General features: G+C 39.1%; 1 protein-coding gene and 1 long non-coding RNA gene across 4 annotated transcripts; one reads left to right on the forward strand and one right to left on the reverse strand.

Annotated features, from left to right (window-relative positions):
• Positions 1-1063: 1063 nt before the first annotated feature.
• Positions 1064-14303, reverse strand: OSGIN2 (oxidative stress induced growth inhibitor family member 2). Of its 3 annotated transcripts, none has more exons than XM_057371094.1 (6): positions 13963-14303; positions 10899-11053; positions 7332-7468; positions 5494-5685; positions 4796-4887; positions 1064-2883 (listed from the first exon to the last, which is right to left on the reverse strand). In XM_057371094.1, exons 1-6 carry the CDS (start codon positions 14004-14006, stop codon positions 1836-1838), a joined length of 1668 nt encoding a protein of 555 aa, XP_057227077.1. In that variant the 5' UTR covers positions 14007-14303; the 3' UTR covers positions 1064-1835. The 3 variants fall into 3 exon arrangements, with proteins under 3 accessions (XP_057227077.1, XP_057227080.1, XP_057227079.1); XM_057371097.1 differs by having other exon boundaries at positions 10899-11081; positions 13963-14139; XM_057371096.1 differs by lacking the exon at positions 13963-14303 and adding an exon at positions 13136-13279.
• Positions 14304-14668: 365 nt separating this feature from the next.
• Positions 14669-17327, forward strand: LOC130576440 (uncharacterized). Its single transcript, XR_008965653.1, has 3 exons — positions 14669-14782; positions 14909-14997; positions 16991-17327. It is a non-coding gene; the product is annotated as an uncharacterized LOC130576440 (long non-coding RNA).
• Positions 17328-19353: the final 2026 nt, after the last annotated feature.

Genomic DNA, 19353 nt, shown 5'->3' on the forward strand with positions numbered 1-19353 from the left:
ACTAGTAGGGTTAAAGCCAACCACGTGGGCAATGCAGAAACTGATAGAAATGCTCCTTTCTTTGTGTTTATGCTCCTAAGTGGCTCTAGACTCAAGCTTATTAGTAGTAGTAGTAGTGTAATTTCATAAATTATTTTGAACTTCCACTGAAAATAGTAATTTTAATCCTTGCATACTTTACCTTTTCAACTTCTATGTCCAAAGWGTGAGTAACTTACTCAGATGGATAAATACCTGCAGTAGCCACAGAACCCTGTAATTCAGTAGGCACAGAACACAGGCATTTATTGAATATAGGTATCTACAACTTAAGAAAGTTAAGACAGCTGGGAAACCAGCAAGAATTAGCAGTTTCACAAAGCCTAAGCATAACCTCCTTTTTCAAATCTGTTGAAGATCTAATAYGGAGATTTTTAATCATGCAAACATAATACCTTAAACTAACAGGGTATTCTTTAACACAGAAAAGACCCAAACAGGAAAGTAAGATCTATTCCATCACACACTGACCTGAATTAAAACATTTGGTAAACAAACTTGTTAAAACCAAGCACTTTTGTCCATTGAGTTCTGGGCATTCACTTTTCTAACTTAAACTCACAATGGTATATAACCAATGAGTCTGTTTAGGTAAGCTAACTACTGTAAAACCCAGCAAATGAAATCTAGGTCTTATACTGTGGAGCAGAAAGGTGAAACTTGGATTCAGAGGTAGGTACAAGTTAAGTCTTTGTCTTTCGTAARTAGCTTTAAGATTTAAAGGAACTAWTGCATGTTTGTTTTGAGATTGGTTTGTTASCTGGCTGTGAAATATAAGCCTTTCTTAAGTTTCAAAAACTGAAGGCTAAAATATTTTACTATCGTGCTGCTCTAGGAAAAAAAAAAGGAGAATAAAACAAATTTTGGTCAAATGGGAGATAAGAGTATCTATCACCCTCCCCACCTTCATCAGCCAAGTGATCCCATTCAGTCTTCCTGAACTTGGAGGCAAAAAAMCCTTAATTTTCTCATGTACTTAATTTTTCACTAATATACTTAAATATTCATTATATTGACACTGTAATAAGAGCACTTACATCAGTACTTTATTGTTTATGTTAATGCGTATTCTCAGAAATTTACATATCACTGTAGGGGAACATCTCATGTTAGTCTTTGTGCGCTCACCCAACTCTAGGCATAGTGTGAAGAAACATTAAGGGATTGTGTCAAATCATTGTTAAAGATTAAATGGGAATGCTTATTCTTTTATTCCAATTACCAGGATAATTTAAAACTGTTGTGGAATACTTCTTGTTTACAGAAGTCCTTCCTATAGTAGAGACCATTTTACTAAGTGCTCATTCAAAGTATTACTGTAGCAAATAAATAAAATCCTTGTTTCAAGCAGAAGCCTCCAAATTTGCTTTGGGACAAAGAATCACTTTGTACTAAACAAGCTTTCTGCTTTTAGAAGTTATTTCAATTTCATGGTAAGAGTATTTTTGTCACATATGACACTAAAATGTAAAGCCACTCTGGTAGGCATTGCTTTTCACAGACAAAGTCTGCTCTTGTAATTGAGCAAGAGATGACAGACAGGCAGGCCAAGATAAGTTAGTCTCATTTTCTGTTTATCTGGAAGCAATTCCAGTTGAGATCAGTTGAAATAGCAGATCAATTTTTTGTATTTTTATAGAGTGAAGTATTGTMGTATCAGCATCCTTTACCAAGCAATACAAGCGCAGGTTACTTGTACACAACAGAAATGTGACTGCTATCAACTTTCRCTGCCAGTGAGTTTTCTGTTAAGACTACATCTGTAATCCTGGATGTGAGAGTTTCTAATGTCTCGTTTATGGTACCCCATCACCTCCTCCATCCCCACTTTCAATCAGTTCATGTTTCTTCTTTTGTCTGATTGCCAAGCATCGTGCAATGCCCAATGCACCTCCTTTCAAAAACCGTACAAARTTGTCTCCCACCAGAGGACCTAAAGCAAAAAGGTTGGCTTCTTTAGTACATTCGTAAGTGTATGGATCAATCTCTATAGGATTCCCCTTGCATGTGATGGGCTGGTCAGAGTGATGACCTATGCTATGWCCTTGGTCCTTTAAAAAGAAAAGATTTGGGTGAGAACCTATCAGAACTAAGGCTACAGAAAACTTCAAAATTTTCTTCAGTCCAGAGGCACTCTGAAGAACACATTTCATTTCAGGCTTGAAGGAAAGTACATTGTGTTCAGGGAAACTAGTGTAAGCAGAATGTTGATTAGAGTCCACGCTGTGAGACTGAGTACACATCATATGATAGACCTTATGGTATTCAGGGTAAAGCTTTTTAGGTAACTGTTTGAAAATCAGGCTCGTATCGGTAACTCTTCTACGAAATACATGGACTACTGGGATGTTGTTGTTATAGGCACATAGGACYGCATCAGCTGCTGTTAGTCCAGCACCCACAATCAACACAGGGTCTGCCTTCCCACGTAACTTTCCTTTGCTGATTGCAGCTCCGAAGTCAGACATAGAATGGAGGACAAAAGGAAAGTCTTCTCCTTCAACTTGCAGTCGGCCAGGAGAATCAAAGGTTCCAGTGGCAAGAGCCACRTTCTCAGCAAAGAGACAGAAGGGGACATGAGAACCATCTGTTGCTCTCTGATAACCTCTGACTTCCCAGTTTCTCTTGGTAAGTGATTTCTGTCCATCTTCCATTTCCAAAGGCTGTGTTGAAATATCTTCATTTCGTTGACTTCTACCTTCATCGTCCTTTTCTCGGTAAAGCCTGGACACTGATGTTATGTAAACATTGTCTCTGAAATTCTTTTGGAGTCCCATGACTTTAACGTAGTGTTTATAATAACAAGCTATTTCCTCTGGCATTACTCGATCACTCTTTATATTTCTGAAACAAAATTAAATTATYCCAGTTAATAAATAGACCTTATTGGTAATTTGAATATCAGATAATGACATACCACAGGATAGGTCAAATTTATGAGGACTGAATCTGCTCAGTATAACTGACATTGAGTTCAGCATCTTTAAAGGCACTTGATTTATTTGTTCTCTTGTTTCCTGATACACAAGATAAGCTAACTTTTTTAATACCGTTTTAATTCTTTATACAATGTAAAGTGCTACAGTGATAAACAAATTAGGTGTAACAAAGCTCTGGAGTATTACAGCAGCTCCATTTTCGAAATGTTTTACAAAGTCTAACATCACAACTATCAACGATACAATATTGGCTTGTACTCAGTGAGAATACACTTACAATCTAATTAATTGTCATAGTTAAGCTCTAGGTTCAATATCTTACTGGAATAAATATTCATTGTACTTTACAAATTACCTCTCCCTTGGGTACAGCTAAGTTCACTAAGTATCAAATGAAGTAGTTCCATGTCACATGAAAGAGCAAAGCAAGCACGACACAGTGTTAATGCAACTATGTAAATAGGATTGTGATGTTCAAGTGTCCAGTAAAAACCATTTTTGCACTGCAACCCTGCTATTATATCTGTGCTTTTCTCATGATTATTGCAGTCTCATTTATAAGAAAAATAGTTGACAGTGTAACTATTTGAAACAGTTGCATGAATTTTGCTGCTTCTTTAGAAGTAAGCTCTAGAGAGAAGGCAAAATAACCATTATACTTAAAATCATATCTACAAGCAATCAGGCTACTCATTCTCTTAGATTAACAAGATAATAGCATATGTACTTTTAAATGCTCAGGTTATTACTCTGAAAATCCTCATGAGATATTAATTGGAAGAGGACAATGGGACAGTGTGACATCTCTTACAAGGAAACTTAAGAAACTATTTTACATGTCTAGAAGTTTACATTATCATCAATCCTTTTAAAAATGCTTGCTTAATTGTAGTATAACAGGTCAGCATTTCTGGGTTTAGTATTGTTGAAAACTATAATGTACAGCTTCAGATAATAAGCAGCTTATAGGATTTAAATTAATAAGGAGGCAAGATTGGCGTGATTATCTAAGAACGATTAAAGAAGAAAGTTACGGTTTCTTCACTTCAAGGGTTGTCCTGAAATGAGTAACAGCCTGCCCTTAAAGACATATGCTCAAGTAACTCTACTTCTTCTTTTCCCATACATGGTACAAGAACAACTTCCTTTAATTTTGCTAAAGCAAAGTCAGAAAAATTAAAATTTTAGAAAAAGCTCATGTACAGTATTCATGAGTTCATCTGCTGACACAGACCTTTATGAACAGAAGTAAAACCAATGAGCTGGCACAGGAACAACTTTTCTTCTCAAGTTTCTTCAAGAAACTTACTGCTACAAATAAACACTGAAATACTGAATTATTCTCTTAAAATTAAAATTCATAGATAATATTTCATATGCTGCAGCTYTGCTTTTAAAAGCAAATACTGAAATGTAACTTCCTGAATTACAAGAAAGCTAGTGTGCACAGCAACTTCAGTTACATCTGTGTTGAAACAGGAAGTTTCAATACTTTGGTGGATTTGAAATTCCGTTCCTCCATCTTCCCTCATGTCTGATGAGAACTGCTTTCAGTAAGTGCCTCTTTGTGAAATGCTACTGGAACATGCCACTATCTGTATGACTGTTTTCAGTGCACTCATGAGCAATTATTCTGCCTGACCATTGTCAAGTTTTTTCCCATCACAGTACATACAGCAGAAGAATTTCCAGTGTCATCAGGCAATACAATAACCAAAAGAAGTAGCCCTCCTGTAACAGTGAAGTTTGACTATTTTCCAGTTATCTGGATTTTTATAGCYACTAGGATTCCCAAAGAGATTATGCAGTATCTTTACCTGCGTTTGCTAGCTGCCCACTCCTTAAAGCTGAGGCCAGGCAATTCCATCCAGTCTCCAAAACTGATGGTCAGCATAGAGCCTTCCATGGACTATGGAGAAAACATGAAGATGCATGACCAGACACATTTCAAATCTATATGAAAACCAGTGAAGCTCTTTTAATTGTACTCATTTAGAGCAACAAAATACCAGAACACAACATAAGACATAAAGAACAGATGAACTGTTTTTGAGTTACACTTAGATAAAATGCAACCACATGTGTTAACAAAGAAGTGAAGAGAGAGCACATGAAAGGGAAACTAAAAGCAAGTTATTTAAAATACAAAAGAGGAAGAAAAACATGTGAAAGAAGCATCACATAAAGAGGTCAAGTTTTAAGATTTTGTATAAAAGTACTTGGAAACAATGCAGACAAGAGAAAAGAAGTWATAGAAAATACTCTTCATTACAATTCATTAAATTTAAACTACAAAAAAAACTGGTAATACAAGACCGCAGTCATGGTCACAAACACCCAAACAAAGGGCATCCGTTTCCTTCCTTTCTCATATCCTCCACTTACTTGGGCTTTAGAAAATGAACAGTTGAAACTGCAACTGGCATTACCATCTAAAACAGCCTTAGGTAGTAAGAAAAATCCCAAAACACAAGTTATCAAGTTGCCCTAGGAGTGAGACAAAATTTTTACTCACATGCCAAGCCCCGCCAGGTGGTCCTTTTCCAAGAACTATGTGGGGAATATAATTATGTTGTTCTAACTTCCAGTGCAGAACAGGTGGGTAGTCATAGCCAAAGTCAGCATCAGGGTGAAGCAATGTATCAAAAAGCACTGCAACTGGGTTTGAGGAGCGTCCTTCGAGGCCCTCTGACAGGTACTCCAGATCCTAAAGGATGAAACGTTTTGAAAAACGTTCATGCAATTTTTAATGTTAATCATGCCATTCAGATGTACAGAAGTTGAATTGCAACAGAAAACACAATTAATGCAAGTTGCATTTTAGGTAAAGGTATTTAATGGTTTAGAGATTCAATCAAAACACTTTTCAGAAATAACTGCTATGATTCAGCTCTTTGTAAATCTGAATAACAGATTTCACTCATTAAAAATTACATGTTAATAACAGTACCTCTGGGACAAGTCAGTATTTGAAATTCATTGTAGATTAATAAGTATGTGGACAAATAGAGATCAAAGCAAGTTAGTAACATCTATATTTATAGACAGCAGACTGCTTCTAACAAAGGACTGGTAATATTTCTAGGAGCCCCATTTTGATAAGGCAAAATTGGAATCTAAAAGCATTAAGCTTTAAACATCAAGTAGAAAATGCTCTTTTGACACCTCATAGCTAGTTCCAACACTAACTATATTATGTCTTTAAATAATGAAGATATTGTAAATATTACCTTAAAAATTAAAACTAGGATTATTTTACACAGCAGTTAATCTTGAGAAAATTTTCTAGAACTTTGTAAAATGTTCGTATTTCAGCATCTATTAACCAGCCTTGTTCTAAAAATTGCAGTAATTGCAAAAATGATGGAATAGCAAATACTTGAAGAGAAAATAGAGATTTGAAGAACAAATTGGACATAAGGCCAATTTTTGTGGACAAAGACAGTACAGCTTGGCTTCCTAATTAGGCAAAATATCAGAGGGTCAGGGGAGGATGAAGTACATGAAACATTTGCAGCCAAAACTTAGGCTATTTACTCTCCTGCAAAAGAAAAAGACCTTGAGACTTGGAGTAAACATTACATGCAAATAGCAGAGCACAGAAACAAAAACACCTTCCAAAATCCAAAGCCAAACACTACTTACYCCCTACAAACATAAATCCATGTTTGTATTTCAAATAAATTAGTCACAAAGGCAATACAATGATAGCATTGTCAGTAATCCATCAGGAGTACTGTGAGGTGAGTGGAAAAGTGTTAATACGGCAAAYAAATGGACCCGTGGAAAGAGAAATACTGGAGATTTTACTCATCAAATCAGACAGCAAATTGGATGTATTGCTGGGTAACAACTACAGCACAAGAGCAACTGTGAATACATCACAAACACTGAAGGATGCATACTGTTCCAAAAAGAAAAATGGATTGTGTTTATAGAGGATTTATGTCCCCAATATAACTAAAAATGAAATCTTAGTGAGAATTATAGTATTTATGAATATTTCAACTTGAACTATGTGTACTTTAAGTATGTTAGTAGCACATGATCTTTGGTGACAGTGCCCAAACATCCCAGGACATGACACTTGGAATTCCTGCATCAGCCACTGACAAAGTGATGCTTTAGACACTCCTGGCAAGTAGCAAGAACACAACAAACAGCATATTGTCAAAGCAAAAAACACCACAAGCAAAAAGCCTTCAAGAACCACAAAAAACACCACAAGCCCCAGATTTTGATCTAATGGCCGTGAGCTGATTCTATTAAAAGTAACAGAATAACAAAGTAATTTATTAATGCATTAATGCTTGCAGTAAGAAAGAAGTAGACAAGATGGCAAACAAAGCTTACTTGATCSACAATGGAAAGATGTCGGGCTTCTTCTAATTTTGTATGTAGAACAGGGTTTGGGTGTATAGCTTCAGGAGACAAATATGGCCTGTATCCAGAGAGCAGGTAAGAAAGGCAAATTCCTGAAGGTCCATTTCCTATTAAAAAAAAAGTTACTGCTTTAGTAAAAATATTCATAATCCACAGTTTGTTACTCATTAAATATACAGCAACAAAATGACACTAAAGTAGTATAATGCCAGACTGTCTCAATTCAAAGCAGCTTACAACCTTTGCAGCAAAATAGAGCGTTTTATAGGACCATCCTCCAAATAAACAGAGCAAAAGGTAAAAAGAAACAATCTATGACTTTTACACCATGAAACAAAATGCATATAAAGAAGCTCCCTAATTTAGTAAGTCAAATTTACTATTCCTGAGTGAAAATGGCCTTACAGATAATGGTCTGCCTCTCAGTCACAGTGATATCTGAATATTATTGCCATCTTACAACTTTGCATTCCCATAGGCACTGTACAACACAGAGCAGAAAGTCAATCTAGAGCATATGCTCTTCAGGTCTGTCCATAGAATAAAAGGAAGAAAGAGACAAGCAGAAAACTTAAGACTATGCAAATTCTGGTTAAGTTACAAATTTATTCATACTTTTATACAGCAGTCATTGTTGCACGTTAGCTCTTACTTCTAATCACTTCAGCTCTTGATGCCAAGAGTTCACAGGTCATTTATTTTTCCCCCTGCCCCCATCACCTCTGTATTTTCATCACCTGTTAACAATCCTACTTTTCCATAGCCTTTCTCTTCTCCTTCTTCCGATTCCTCAGTCTCTAAATCCCCCATTACTTGGCTGAGACCCTGTTCATTCCTAGTCTCTTCATACATTGGATCTGTTTTTCCTCCTTCACCGGGCTATACATGCCCGGTCCCCAGTGCAGAATATTCCGTATGTTACTGGAGTGCTGTGCCAGAGACTCGTCATAGCCACAGGCTACAAGAAAATCATCTATAGAATCTAAAAACAGTGAAAAAGTTCTTCGTTACGCTCACATGGTTCTGCCCTCCCACAATCAATATAAGATATCTGGATATGCTTCAGTCCATGAATTTCAAGCTTAAAGAAGACAAAAGACCCTCTTCTCACCCATTTGCCATCAGAGGGACGTGACAGAACTGCAGCAATACAGAGAAACTGTCCWTAACAAAATCAAATGAAATTATGAATACACTTTCATCATACCAAAAGTTCACAAGCATTCCCGTGGCTGAGTAAAATTCTTAACTGTTTTTAGAATTGTAACTTGAAACCAGTTAAGAATTTTCTATCTTTTTACAAGTGCACAGCTAGCTATTTTTCCTGTTGGGGCATAAACAAAGTTAGTCCACACTGGAAAGAGGAAAATGTGTGCCATACCCAAGGATGACATACCAAAGAGGCTGAAAGAACTGAATGGGTAACAAATGTTGTCCAAACAAATGCTGGCAAGGGCCAAGGAGCTTACTGAGGATGGGATTATGTTAAGGTGTATTACTGTCACTGAGCTCCCTGAACTTTTCAGGGACCATCCAGAGAGCTGATCCAAACCCAGCTCCTATGTTTTAAGYAGACTGAGTCCAATGGAAAGGAATTCCCTTGAGGAAATGCTGTCAAGAACACACAACATGAAAGTTCAGCTGCCAGGTCTGCTATTAGACTTGCTATGATTTTCTCAGAAAATTCTTGGGAAAAAGAGGAAAAAATCTTTTTGAAATGAGAAATTAATACCTGAGGGTTTGCTCTTTATTTACACACAGTGCCTCCAACAGCTCTGACTGCAGTTAAGCAATACTACTATTATACAGACTTGAATTGTACAATCTATATAATCAAAAAACACCATGGCCCTGTTCATTTAAGAAGCAGTCAGAAGCTTGTTTGAATATTGGCAAAGTCTTCTCCTGATCAACAGCAAACAAGAGTACAATCACCTTTACATTATGTGTCTAAATTTAAAGCAAATATTCAACTTCAAGAATCCCAAMAACCTTGTTATTTGATGAGAAGTGACAACACTGTTTGCAAAGTAATGATCAAAACTAGTGCAGAAGATGAAAATGTTTAGCATGAAATATACTCTAAACTTAAAGGGATTTTCGCATGAAATTGCTCAACCACAACTCATTCAAATAGAATGTATCAGATAGAATGTTCTTCCCAACACAAATACTGCACAGAAGTTATTAAACCAGTTAAAGACAATGTGTTTAAATACGGAGGGATGACAAGTATTTTCATACTATTTTAATACATTATCAAATGTATTTTAGATCCCTTCAAAGGCTCTTCAGTGATAATAGGCTGCCAGTGGAGAAGATCAGCTTGCAGGGTGTCTCAAATATATCTGTGAAAAAGCATTTGGATGGTGGAGAAGTGGTCAAGGCAGCTGTGTTTGGTGTCAGCACTTAGAAAGGTGTTCTAAACAAATTAAGTATTGAGTACAGGTGTTTGCATAACACATATCTGCCAAACTGAAAAGTGGAAAGTAAGTCATTAACCATATGGCAAACCTATAGTAAGGCTGACAAAATGCCAGGAAACCATTATCTTCAACTGTGATGCAGAACTCATCAARTGATTCATGTCTGTCACATACACGTAAATCTATTACATGAGCAGTATTCTAAACTATCATAGAGAGAGCTTTGAGAACAGGCACTGTACAAACACTAGTCTTTCAAAATTGTGGAGACTCACTGTGAACACAATTATGTTGCAATATCAATCTCTACAATCTCTGCTTGTCTGTAGGTACTTGCTCTAGTCCCAACAGCTTTGGACTAGATTACTGAAAACCTTCTTTACTCCAGATCTTTCCTTTATCCCCTCATGAAGTCATGATGATAATTAGCTGGTGACCAGCTGTTGCTGAAAAAACTTGCCCCAATACACATCATCCTGGCACTCTCAATTAAGCTGGGCACCTATGGAGCTTCCTCCCTCAGTTATCCTGTCATTCAACATTTTACAAGTACAAGCCTTGTAACAAACAATTTATTGTTTTAAACTAGCTGAATTGACTTGGATTCATTTTGGAAAATATGGGAGAATATTTAGACATTAGTAATGGATGCAACAGAGAAAAAAGGCAATTAATGACAGGTTAGCASTTGATCAACATACAGCACACATTTTACATTATGCTTTTCTCTCTCCTACTGTGACCCCACAGATTTCTACTGGTGTACCATTGACAACTTCCATGCATCCTGAAATAGACATATCATATTAATCAATTAACCAATTGCATGTTATCAACACTAGAATCAATACAGTTCTTCCATTAATACTCCCATATCTGCTGCCAAATAATGCAGCTCATTTTCTCAATGCACAATCTGAATTCAAATATACTCCAACAAGTCCCTTAATATAATTTTGTTACTGTTGTTAATTGTAACAACTGTATTACTCTAATAATCATCATAATTGTAAGAAACCTAAACATTAGTTAGTGATAAATAATTTCATGCAGCAGGTCTATAAAGGTAATGGCAGTGACAGTGAATCTTTAAAAAAGTAAARAAACTCACCTATTACTACTACAGGCAGAGTAAGAAGGGAGTCCCCAGGCAGAACAGTTTCTTCAATTAAAGGCATTCTTTTAATCTTCCTCCCAAGGCTGTCACCAAAGTACTGAACAAAGGAATTCAAAAGCTGTCCTTCGGTTTCAGTGCCGCTGTAAGTTCTAATTAAGAAGGACAGATGGGAGAAAACTAAAATGAAACAGTGAACTCTTGTCAGAACAGTCTCTTCAAAAATAGTCATTTTTTATGYTTTACTTTAAGAGCTATGAAACTGGCAAAATCGAGACCAAAACAGATATGTTTTATCCAATCTGCACAATCTTACTCTTCAGCACAGCTTTTCTAACAGAAGACTTTTAAAAAGTCCACTTTCTCCTACCAAGTCTACAGAAGGATAACAAAAAGGCACAGATGGCTCTGCAGAAATGTAGATTCCTAATCTCAGTTTATACAAAGCCAAAGTATAACCACAAGCATTACTTTGATCCCACACACAGTAGAATTCATTCCTCATTATCCTTATCAAATGAGGATACACACAGCCTAGCCAATTAACAACATTAAGGCCAGACAAAGCCTGAAGGAGCAGCTAAGGTACAACAGCAGTGCTCACATGCTTTCCTCCTAGCTGAGCAGCATACAGGACTTCACCTCAACAAAATTCCATTCCGGGAGAAGTAAGGCTGGTGAAAGCTGGCAGTGGTGTGAGGATAGATCCTTGTGAAGTGATCCCTTTAAGCCCTAGMATAACCCATTCCACCACTATTAAAAAAGTTTTTTATAGAAGGAATTGCCATGCAGTCAGGTCAGCTCCTGCATTGCAGRCTGCTTTCACCACTAGCCATTTTCCTAGATTTCTCAGTTCTTTCTCTGCAAAATCTACTTAAGTTTCTCTTGTAACTCTTGACTRTCTACATGTGCTTCTAGAATACAAAGACTTGTCTTATAATGTTTTCTGTTTAATTATTTAGAAGTGCTTTCTGAAACCTTTCCAGGTCACTGAAGAAGCACACACTATCAGTCTATCTAGAAAGACAGAGTCAAATTAAAAACAGTCTGTTATGCAGTTATTTTGACAAGTCTTCACAGTAACGACAATCAATTTTTAATTAAAGATACCCCTATCAACAGTTCTAAAAAATGTTTCTCTTTACAAATATGGTTAATTATTTGTAATAAATAGAAGTACTCTTACCAATTTCTTAAGAATTTGCATATCTCAAAGCTATTCTAGTGTTTCAGCAATTATTTTCTACACAGGACCAAAACCGTAAGACACTGATCCAATTCCCAGGGCCTTCAAGAAGCCATGTACACTATGTACTGCCTCAACTCCCACAGCACCCAATATTCTGTTTCAAAAGCTTTCCTCAGTGGGAAAGTCTGAAGTAAACTGGAGACAGAGCCCTGCAGTAAAAGCACTAGCACATTCTGTAACACATCTCTCTGATGGCATTGTTAAATAGGTTTTATTTAAGGCTGCATTTATTTTGGAAAGTGCTTGATATCAGGATTCCCCACAGTACAACAAAAAAAATTGCAATTTCGTGCTCACTGATTACAGCTGCACATTAGCTCTTGCAGATGCCTAACRTACAAACAGCATCAGTTGGATGAAGATGAGGAGTCAGAGAGGGGATATCTAAGTATCATACTGTTTTTTTTTACTCTGCTTTTAGAAACGAACAGGTAGACAATTTTATTTTCCAGACTTTGCCCGAAGTTGACTAAGGCAATACTACTTATGCTTTGCAAAAGACAGGCTTAAAGGAAGCATACATGCTTCAGTGTGGTTTTATTATACTTGCTGTGCTTGATGAAACATAAAACCGAAAGAAACATTTCAAAAGAAGTATTTCAAACCCACTTTTAAGGGATACATACACAATGCTGTAGGCTACAAAAGAATCTTTTAACAATAAAAACGTTGCTTCTCTGTAGCTTAGTGCATCAYGAACTACCAAACTGGAAATTTTGCACGGGAACATCTGCATGCAACGTGCAGTTTCTTRTTCTTTGCACAGAAACATCTGCACACAAAGTGCAGTGCAGGACTGCTGTCAGGGGCATGTTCTTCCTTTGCAAGAACATCATACCAGAACCCAGCAAGATCTGAAGTTAGGGGCCACCACCTTCCTGGCCTCTGAACAACAGCAAAAGCCATCAAGTATCAGAAGTTTTCATCTTGATAAACGGTAGATAGCTTTGCAGTGTTTGCAGTGGTGGGGATTTGGTGCAATTACCTATGGCTCTAGTCCTGCAGACGTGCAAGTGGGCACAAGATGAGTCAGTTCCAACACTAGCGCTTAGTTTATCTTATGCCGGTCACACCAAATAACCTCGAGAATTATATTCGTCAATCGCCCAGATTCTAAAAATGTGCAAACGTGCATCCATGCTTTTGCTTTTTAATGCAAAAAAAATTAAGAGGAAAAAACCACAACATACACATAACAGTTATTTTCCCATTTGAAAGAGATAATTATTATTATTATTTATACAATCATTTGCTGCAGGTTATAAAAATAAACGCTACAGGGTATTAAAAATACCTTTTCTAGGTAGCAGTTTTAAAGGATCCTAGAATACACTACGTACTTTCAAAAAAAAAAAAAAAAGAAACCGACTCTGGTGGGCGGTTAACAGAAAACTCGTTATATAAAAGGAATCTGAATTTGGTCTCAAGCTGACACATCGAGAAGCGAATTTAGCACTGCTGGACTGTTCGATTTTCTTCAGGTGAGCGGGCTGAGCGATGCCCCTCAGGGCCAGCATCCCGGGCGGTGCAGCGCTGCGAACCCCGGAGCGAAACCGAGCATCAGCGAGCGCGGGCTGCCCCCGGCTGGGCTGCGCCGCGGCGCTGCCCAAGGTCACGGTGAGCCCGCCCCGGCCCCGCTGCTGCCATCCCTTCCCCGGCGAGGCCGTGCGGGGCCGGGCAACGCCGCGCTCGCCGCCGCAGCCCCGCGGAGGCCGCAGCCCCGCCGGTGTCCCCGTCCTGCCCGCACCGACCCCGCCCGCTGCCCGGGGCCCGGCTCCCACGCCGCCCCTCCGCTCCCCGCCGCCGCCTCACCTGAAGTGACCGGCCAGGGAGCAGCGGCAGCACCACACGGGCATGGGGAGCGCCGACGGGGCCCAGCGAYGAGGCTGCGGGGGGACACCGCAAGCCAGCTCCCGCTCCTCCTCCTGCCGCCGCCACAGTGGGGCCCGCGCCGCGCGGTCCCTCCTCCCCGCTCACATGCGGCACCGGGTCACAGGCGGGAGGAGGAGCCGCCGCCAGCACCGGGAGGGAGGAGGGATGAGCGGGGCGAGCAGAGAGGAGGAGAGGGAGAGRASAGGGAGAGAAGCGGAGAGGAGAGTGCCCCTTCCTCCTGCCGGCGCTGCCCCGGCCCCGCTCCGGCAGCGGGATGCGGGATGCGCCGCCTCCCCGGGGAGGGCGGGGAGGGCGGGGAGGGGCAGCGGAGCCGCGGCCCGGTGCGCGCGGGCGGGGAGCGCGAAGGCGGCCCGAGCCCCGGCCCCGTGAGGCGCTGCCGCCCCTGAGGGCGCTCTCGCCGGGCTGCGGGGCCGCATGGGGAGATCCCGGCCTACTGCGCCACACCGGGTGACTCGTGAGGCGCGCATGAAGAAATCGACTGAAATCAAACAATTAAAGACCTTTTTGGGCACACGTTTTCAGTAACAGCCACATATTCGGGAACAACGCTTCATATGATCCGTTAGTTACCTAGAATTGTGTCTTACAAATATCTGCAGGCGTGCTTATTTTGGGAGAAAACATTGCTTTCCTAGTCGCTCCCGTCTCAGTGACTGTTGGCAGGGCCTCAGGTGGCCATCCAGTCCAACCCCTGGCCAAGCAGGGCAACCCTGAGCCAGCTGCCCAAAAGCATGGCCAGGTGAGTTTTGAGTATCTCCAAGGTTGGAGACTCTATGACCTCCCTGAGCAACCTGCACAGGTGTTTGACCACTCTCACAATGAAAACGTGTTTCCTTATGTTCACATGSATTTTCTTGTCTTTCAGTTTGTGCCCATTGACTGTAATCCTWTCCCAGGGAACGACTCAGTTCCCTCCCATCTTCTGAGGAAGTCTTCTTCATCCCCTCCCATCAGGTATTTATGGATTAAGATCTCTCCAACCCTTCTCTGCCACAGGCTGAACGGCCCCAGCTTTCTCAGCCTCTGCTCATAGTAGTCAGTCTGCTGAGACAGCCATGGCTTACGCTGCTTTTCTCTCTCAAAGTCTACCAAACAGTRAGAGTGAATGCCAATAAAATCTGTGACTCTTTATTAAACAATTGCAGCCTTTCACACAGAGTTAAACCTGACAATTAGACATGTCTTCACTGTGAATCTGTTCTATAAATCTACAATACCGAGATCTTACAAAGCTGTAGAGTCACTGTGTCTGAAGTGACTCTTGGTAGTGACAGTCCAGGTCACCTCAAGGTTGTTCATCCAACAGACTGTCACGTCTGTAGTCAGCAAATAATTACTGTTTAATAGATCTGGTCTGATTCCAGTAGAAAGGATGACTTTCTATTTRTTAAATTTGTGTCCTATAAAAGCTTAAGACAGAAGAACACAGGAGCTCAGTTGTACCACTGAGGAAATACAGAATATTGATATAAAATCTGTTTTGAAAGGATGAAACACATTTAGTTAAACACATTGTTCTTCAAGTGCAGAACCAGGGCTTATATGTCTTTAGACCAGAATTAACAGCATGAAGCTGCACTGAGCTTGCTCTGTCCTCAAAAATACTGCCTTTTGTCCAGGAAACTACGTGAATGTTGACCAGATAACTCATGCTATTTAAATATTCATACTGTTTTATTAAAACTATGTTCTACTTTTCARTGGGTTGCAGAAAACTACAACAAAAGCTGGAAGAAAATACTATTTTTTTTCTCTTAATAGTTTTGTCATAGTCAGGACAGCCTCCCAGATAGAAAACTTCGTATCTGCAGGACCTCACATTTCAAAGAAAACTTCCAAACAGAAGTTTTTGGGGTTTCACCAGCTACTTGGTGGCAGTTTCAGATGACATTGACTTTAAAATCTACATATTAAGGACATATTTGACTTTAAGTACCACCCTTATTTCCTCCCATAGACRAATCTGGCTATCTAGAATATAACACAGAACCTCAACTATACTGGTACTATTATTAGTTTGTGCTCTTATCTTTATATACACTTGAGAAGAAAAGCAAACACACCTGTGTCCACAACTAAGATTGGGACATGTCTTTCCCTAGCATGCTTTCACATTTAAAATKAAAAAATTATACTGGACCTTATGTTTGTGATATAAAAAGGTAGTTTGGAAAATGGGGCTTCTCTGGAAATTATATTATGCATAGATGTCCTGATTTAAAATTAATTATAAGTTTCTCCCAGAAGTAAAATATTCTGTTCCCTTTAAATTCTACAGGTTAGCCTGGATTTTTCAAATATCTTAGTTTTTTGGTTGGGATTTATTTCAAATCCTTGTCTCAGAATAATATGTATTTTCTTCAGATGTACCTTTTTATYAGTTTTTTTCAGTAAGGTTGGAACAGATGTGAAGAGAGTAAAAAACACTGAGCCACAACAAACATTTCCTCACATTTTAAAGGGATCTATTTTTCATGTTGAGTTCATCTCTCTTAACAGATTCAGGCAGTTATTGTCTGTTAGGTATATTCCAAACCTTTACATTTTAAATCATGCTAGCCATTTAGCTAATTTAGATCTAATTTCTTTTGCTAACACTCACTATTCTAATTTAAGTAATTAAACTGTGCATTTGTTCAAGAATTACCTTTTTTCAAAATTGATGTAATTTGCAAGTATTTCTTCCCCAAGTATTCAGCAAATCATTATCTCAACTTATGATGCTGGAAAATGCATGAAACATCTTTTTGTTCAGCACAAGGGTATTTTTAACAAAATTTGTAACTTCTCTAGATCAAGTGACTGGTAACTAAATATGTTTAGTACCAACTTGATGCTGCAGAATTCTTAAAAATCCGACATGAAGTGGGAGCATCAGAAGAGGAGACTGTTACCTCAAACTACAATGTACAGCATGGAAATTRAGGGGTATCATCCTCTTCTGTAGACATGACATGGTCAGTGAGTAACTGAAGAAAGACATCAACTGTCTGCTAAACAAAACCTGCATGTTGTAAAAAACATGGAAAATGAGGAAAGTGACTGCAACATTCTGGTAAGGTTCCCATGCCTCACCCACTGCGATACGAGATTAAAGTACAAACTAAGTAGAAAATAGACCTGCAAGGCTTCAAATGTCACTACAGGAATATGATCAACTATGTCTGAATGAATAATGKAGTATCTCAGTTCTGGAGCTTAGCCAGGATAGATGTCTCATCAAGAGCAAACTTGTTCCATGTAACATTAAATGACTCCAAAAAGATGTGTGAACTGCAAGGCCCAGCAAGTGACAATGTAGTGAAACATTTTCTAAGATGAATAGAAGAAAGTGCTACAAGCCTGTGACAGTCAGCCGAAGCACGAGGTGCTGTAGAAAGGCCAGGAGAGATTAGAAAGSCTTGAGTTTATTTGCCCTCAATACTGTTAAGCAAGATGACTGCTAGGTAATCTAGCTGCAAAACAACTTTCTGCCTGGCCAAATTTAAAATAAAAAACAAAACAAATTGTAAAAATGGGGGACTCTCAGTCAAGAAGTTCTGTTTCAGTTGTAACAGATCCTACCAGAAAGTCATGATACTTGTCAAGAGGGACCAAGAAAAGCTTTAAGTAACAGGTCTGTAAGGTTCCTGGTATCTTTTCATCATCTGTGAATAAAGTTATTTTCAGTGGTTCTCTTCAGATGTTACTAAAGGCTAATGAATTAACATTTGATAATAACAATGCCACAATTTCCCTGTCAAAGAATTATCTTAATAGTACAGATATTTTCATGGGAGGGTTTTATGGACCTTTTGCACTTCAGGGACCAATTTACCTGAACACCTCAAAAGCTGTCTGTGTAATATTCTGTGATTAAAGAAGAGACAAAGAAACCTGCCATTGGTTAAACTTGTTCTGGAAGCTAAAACACCACACAACCACTTGTTCACTGCCCCCAGTGGAATGGGGGAGAGAATCMGCAAAAAGGTAAAACTTACAGGTTGAGATAAGTACACTTTGAAAGGACAGAAGAGGAAAGGAAAATTATAATAATTATTAAAGAGCATACAACAGTGATACCCAAAGCAGTTGCTCATCATSTGCTCTCCAATGATGAGCCAGTTCCTGAACAGTGACCTGCCACCTCCCAGCCAACTACCCAAAGTTTATATGCCAAGCATGACACTGACACCATGGCATATCCCAGTGRTCAGCTGGGGTCAGCTGTCCCAGCTGTGTCTCCCCCAGCCTCCTTGCTGACAGGGCAGTAGGTGAAATCGAAATGTCGGGTATGGTGTAAGCCCTGCTCAAGAACAACTAAAATGTCAGAGTGTTGTTGACATTGTTTTCATCCTAAAAGCAAAACAAACCACTTTATCAGCTACTAGGAGGAAAATTAATGCTATCCCAGCCCAAACCAGGACAATATGCTGAGAGAAGAATTATGSTGATGCAAGGTCAATATTTCAAACCAGTGGAAAACTGCATAGCTGTGACAGCATCACTACCATGTGGAAGGAACTGGGCTGCTTCAACAGATGGATAAAATTAAATTGGAGATAGCCGGAAAGATCACGGTGTGATGGGTGGGTRGAGGCATAAATGATCTCTGGAAAACAGTGCACATGGAAAGTATCAATCATCTGCAGTTTGCTGATGTCATTCTAGACATTTAGGATAAGATTTTGTAGATCCAACCATCCRTGGGAGTAGTTAATGTGTGCTTCTATGTGTTAGTGGAAACAACTCAATCATTATTGTCTTTTGCAAGGTAGAGGAAGAAAATTCTAAGTAGACATTAGATGATGGCCAGGTAATTGGGAGTTTTTTGTTACCTGACCCTAGAAGAAATAGGTGTGATACTGAACTTTCTTGAAGTTGCTTCACTGCCAGAGTGTCAGAACATCAGTTTTCATTTGAATATGAATAGTGACCTGCTAGTAGAGACTCGTGTAAAAATATTAAGTTATAAAAAAAATTCCTATTACAAATACCTTAGGGTGAAAGATGATTAAAAATGCAACAAGAGCACTTCAATGTTAATATAATTCCAGATTTTTCAATTACAGATGGTACAACTTAGTCTCCTTTTGTGCTTAACCAAATGGCAGCTATCACCTTCTCATGCCACTGTGGAATGCATGGGGGGAGTTGCTGCCTGGGTACTGAGTGGAGTGGTGAGGAGTGGGTCCACTCCAGCCTGTCAAATCACCYACAATCAGGCTCTGCACTAGGGATCACAGAAAGATGGATATTCTTTGTCACCWTTGAGCATTCCAAGGTTTTTGTTGTTTTGACACAGTGGGAAATACACTTTGAATGTGTTTG

This window comes from Malurus melanocephalus, unplaced genomic scaffold (assembly GCF_030028575.1).
Source record: "Malurus melanocephalus ecotype Western Australia unplaced genomic scaffold, MMel_1.1 scaffold_141, whole genome shotgun sequence".
In the NCBI taxonomy this organism is placed as follows: Eukaryota; Metazoa; Chordata; class Aves; order Passeriformes; family Maluridae; genus Malurus; species Malurus melanocephalus.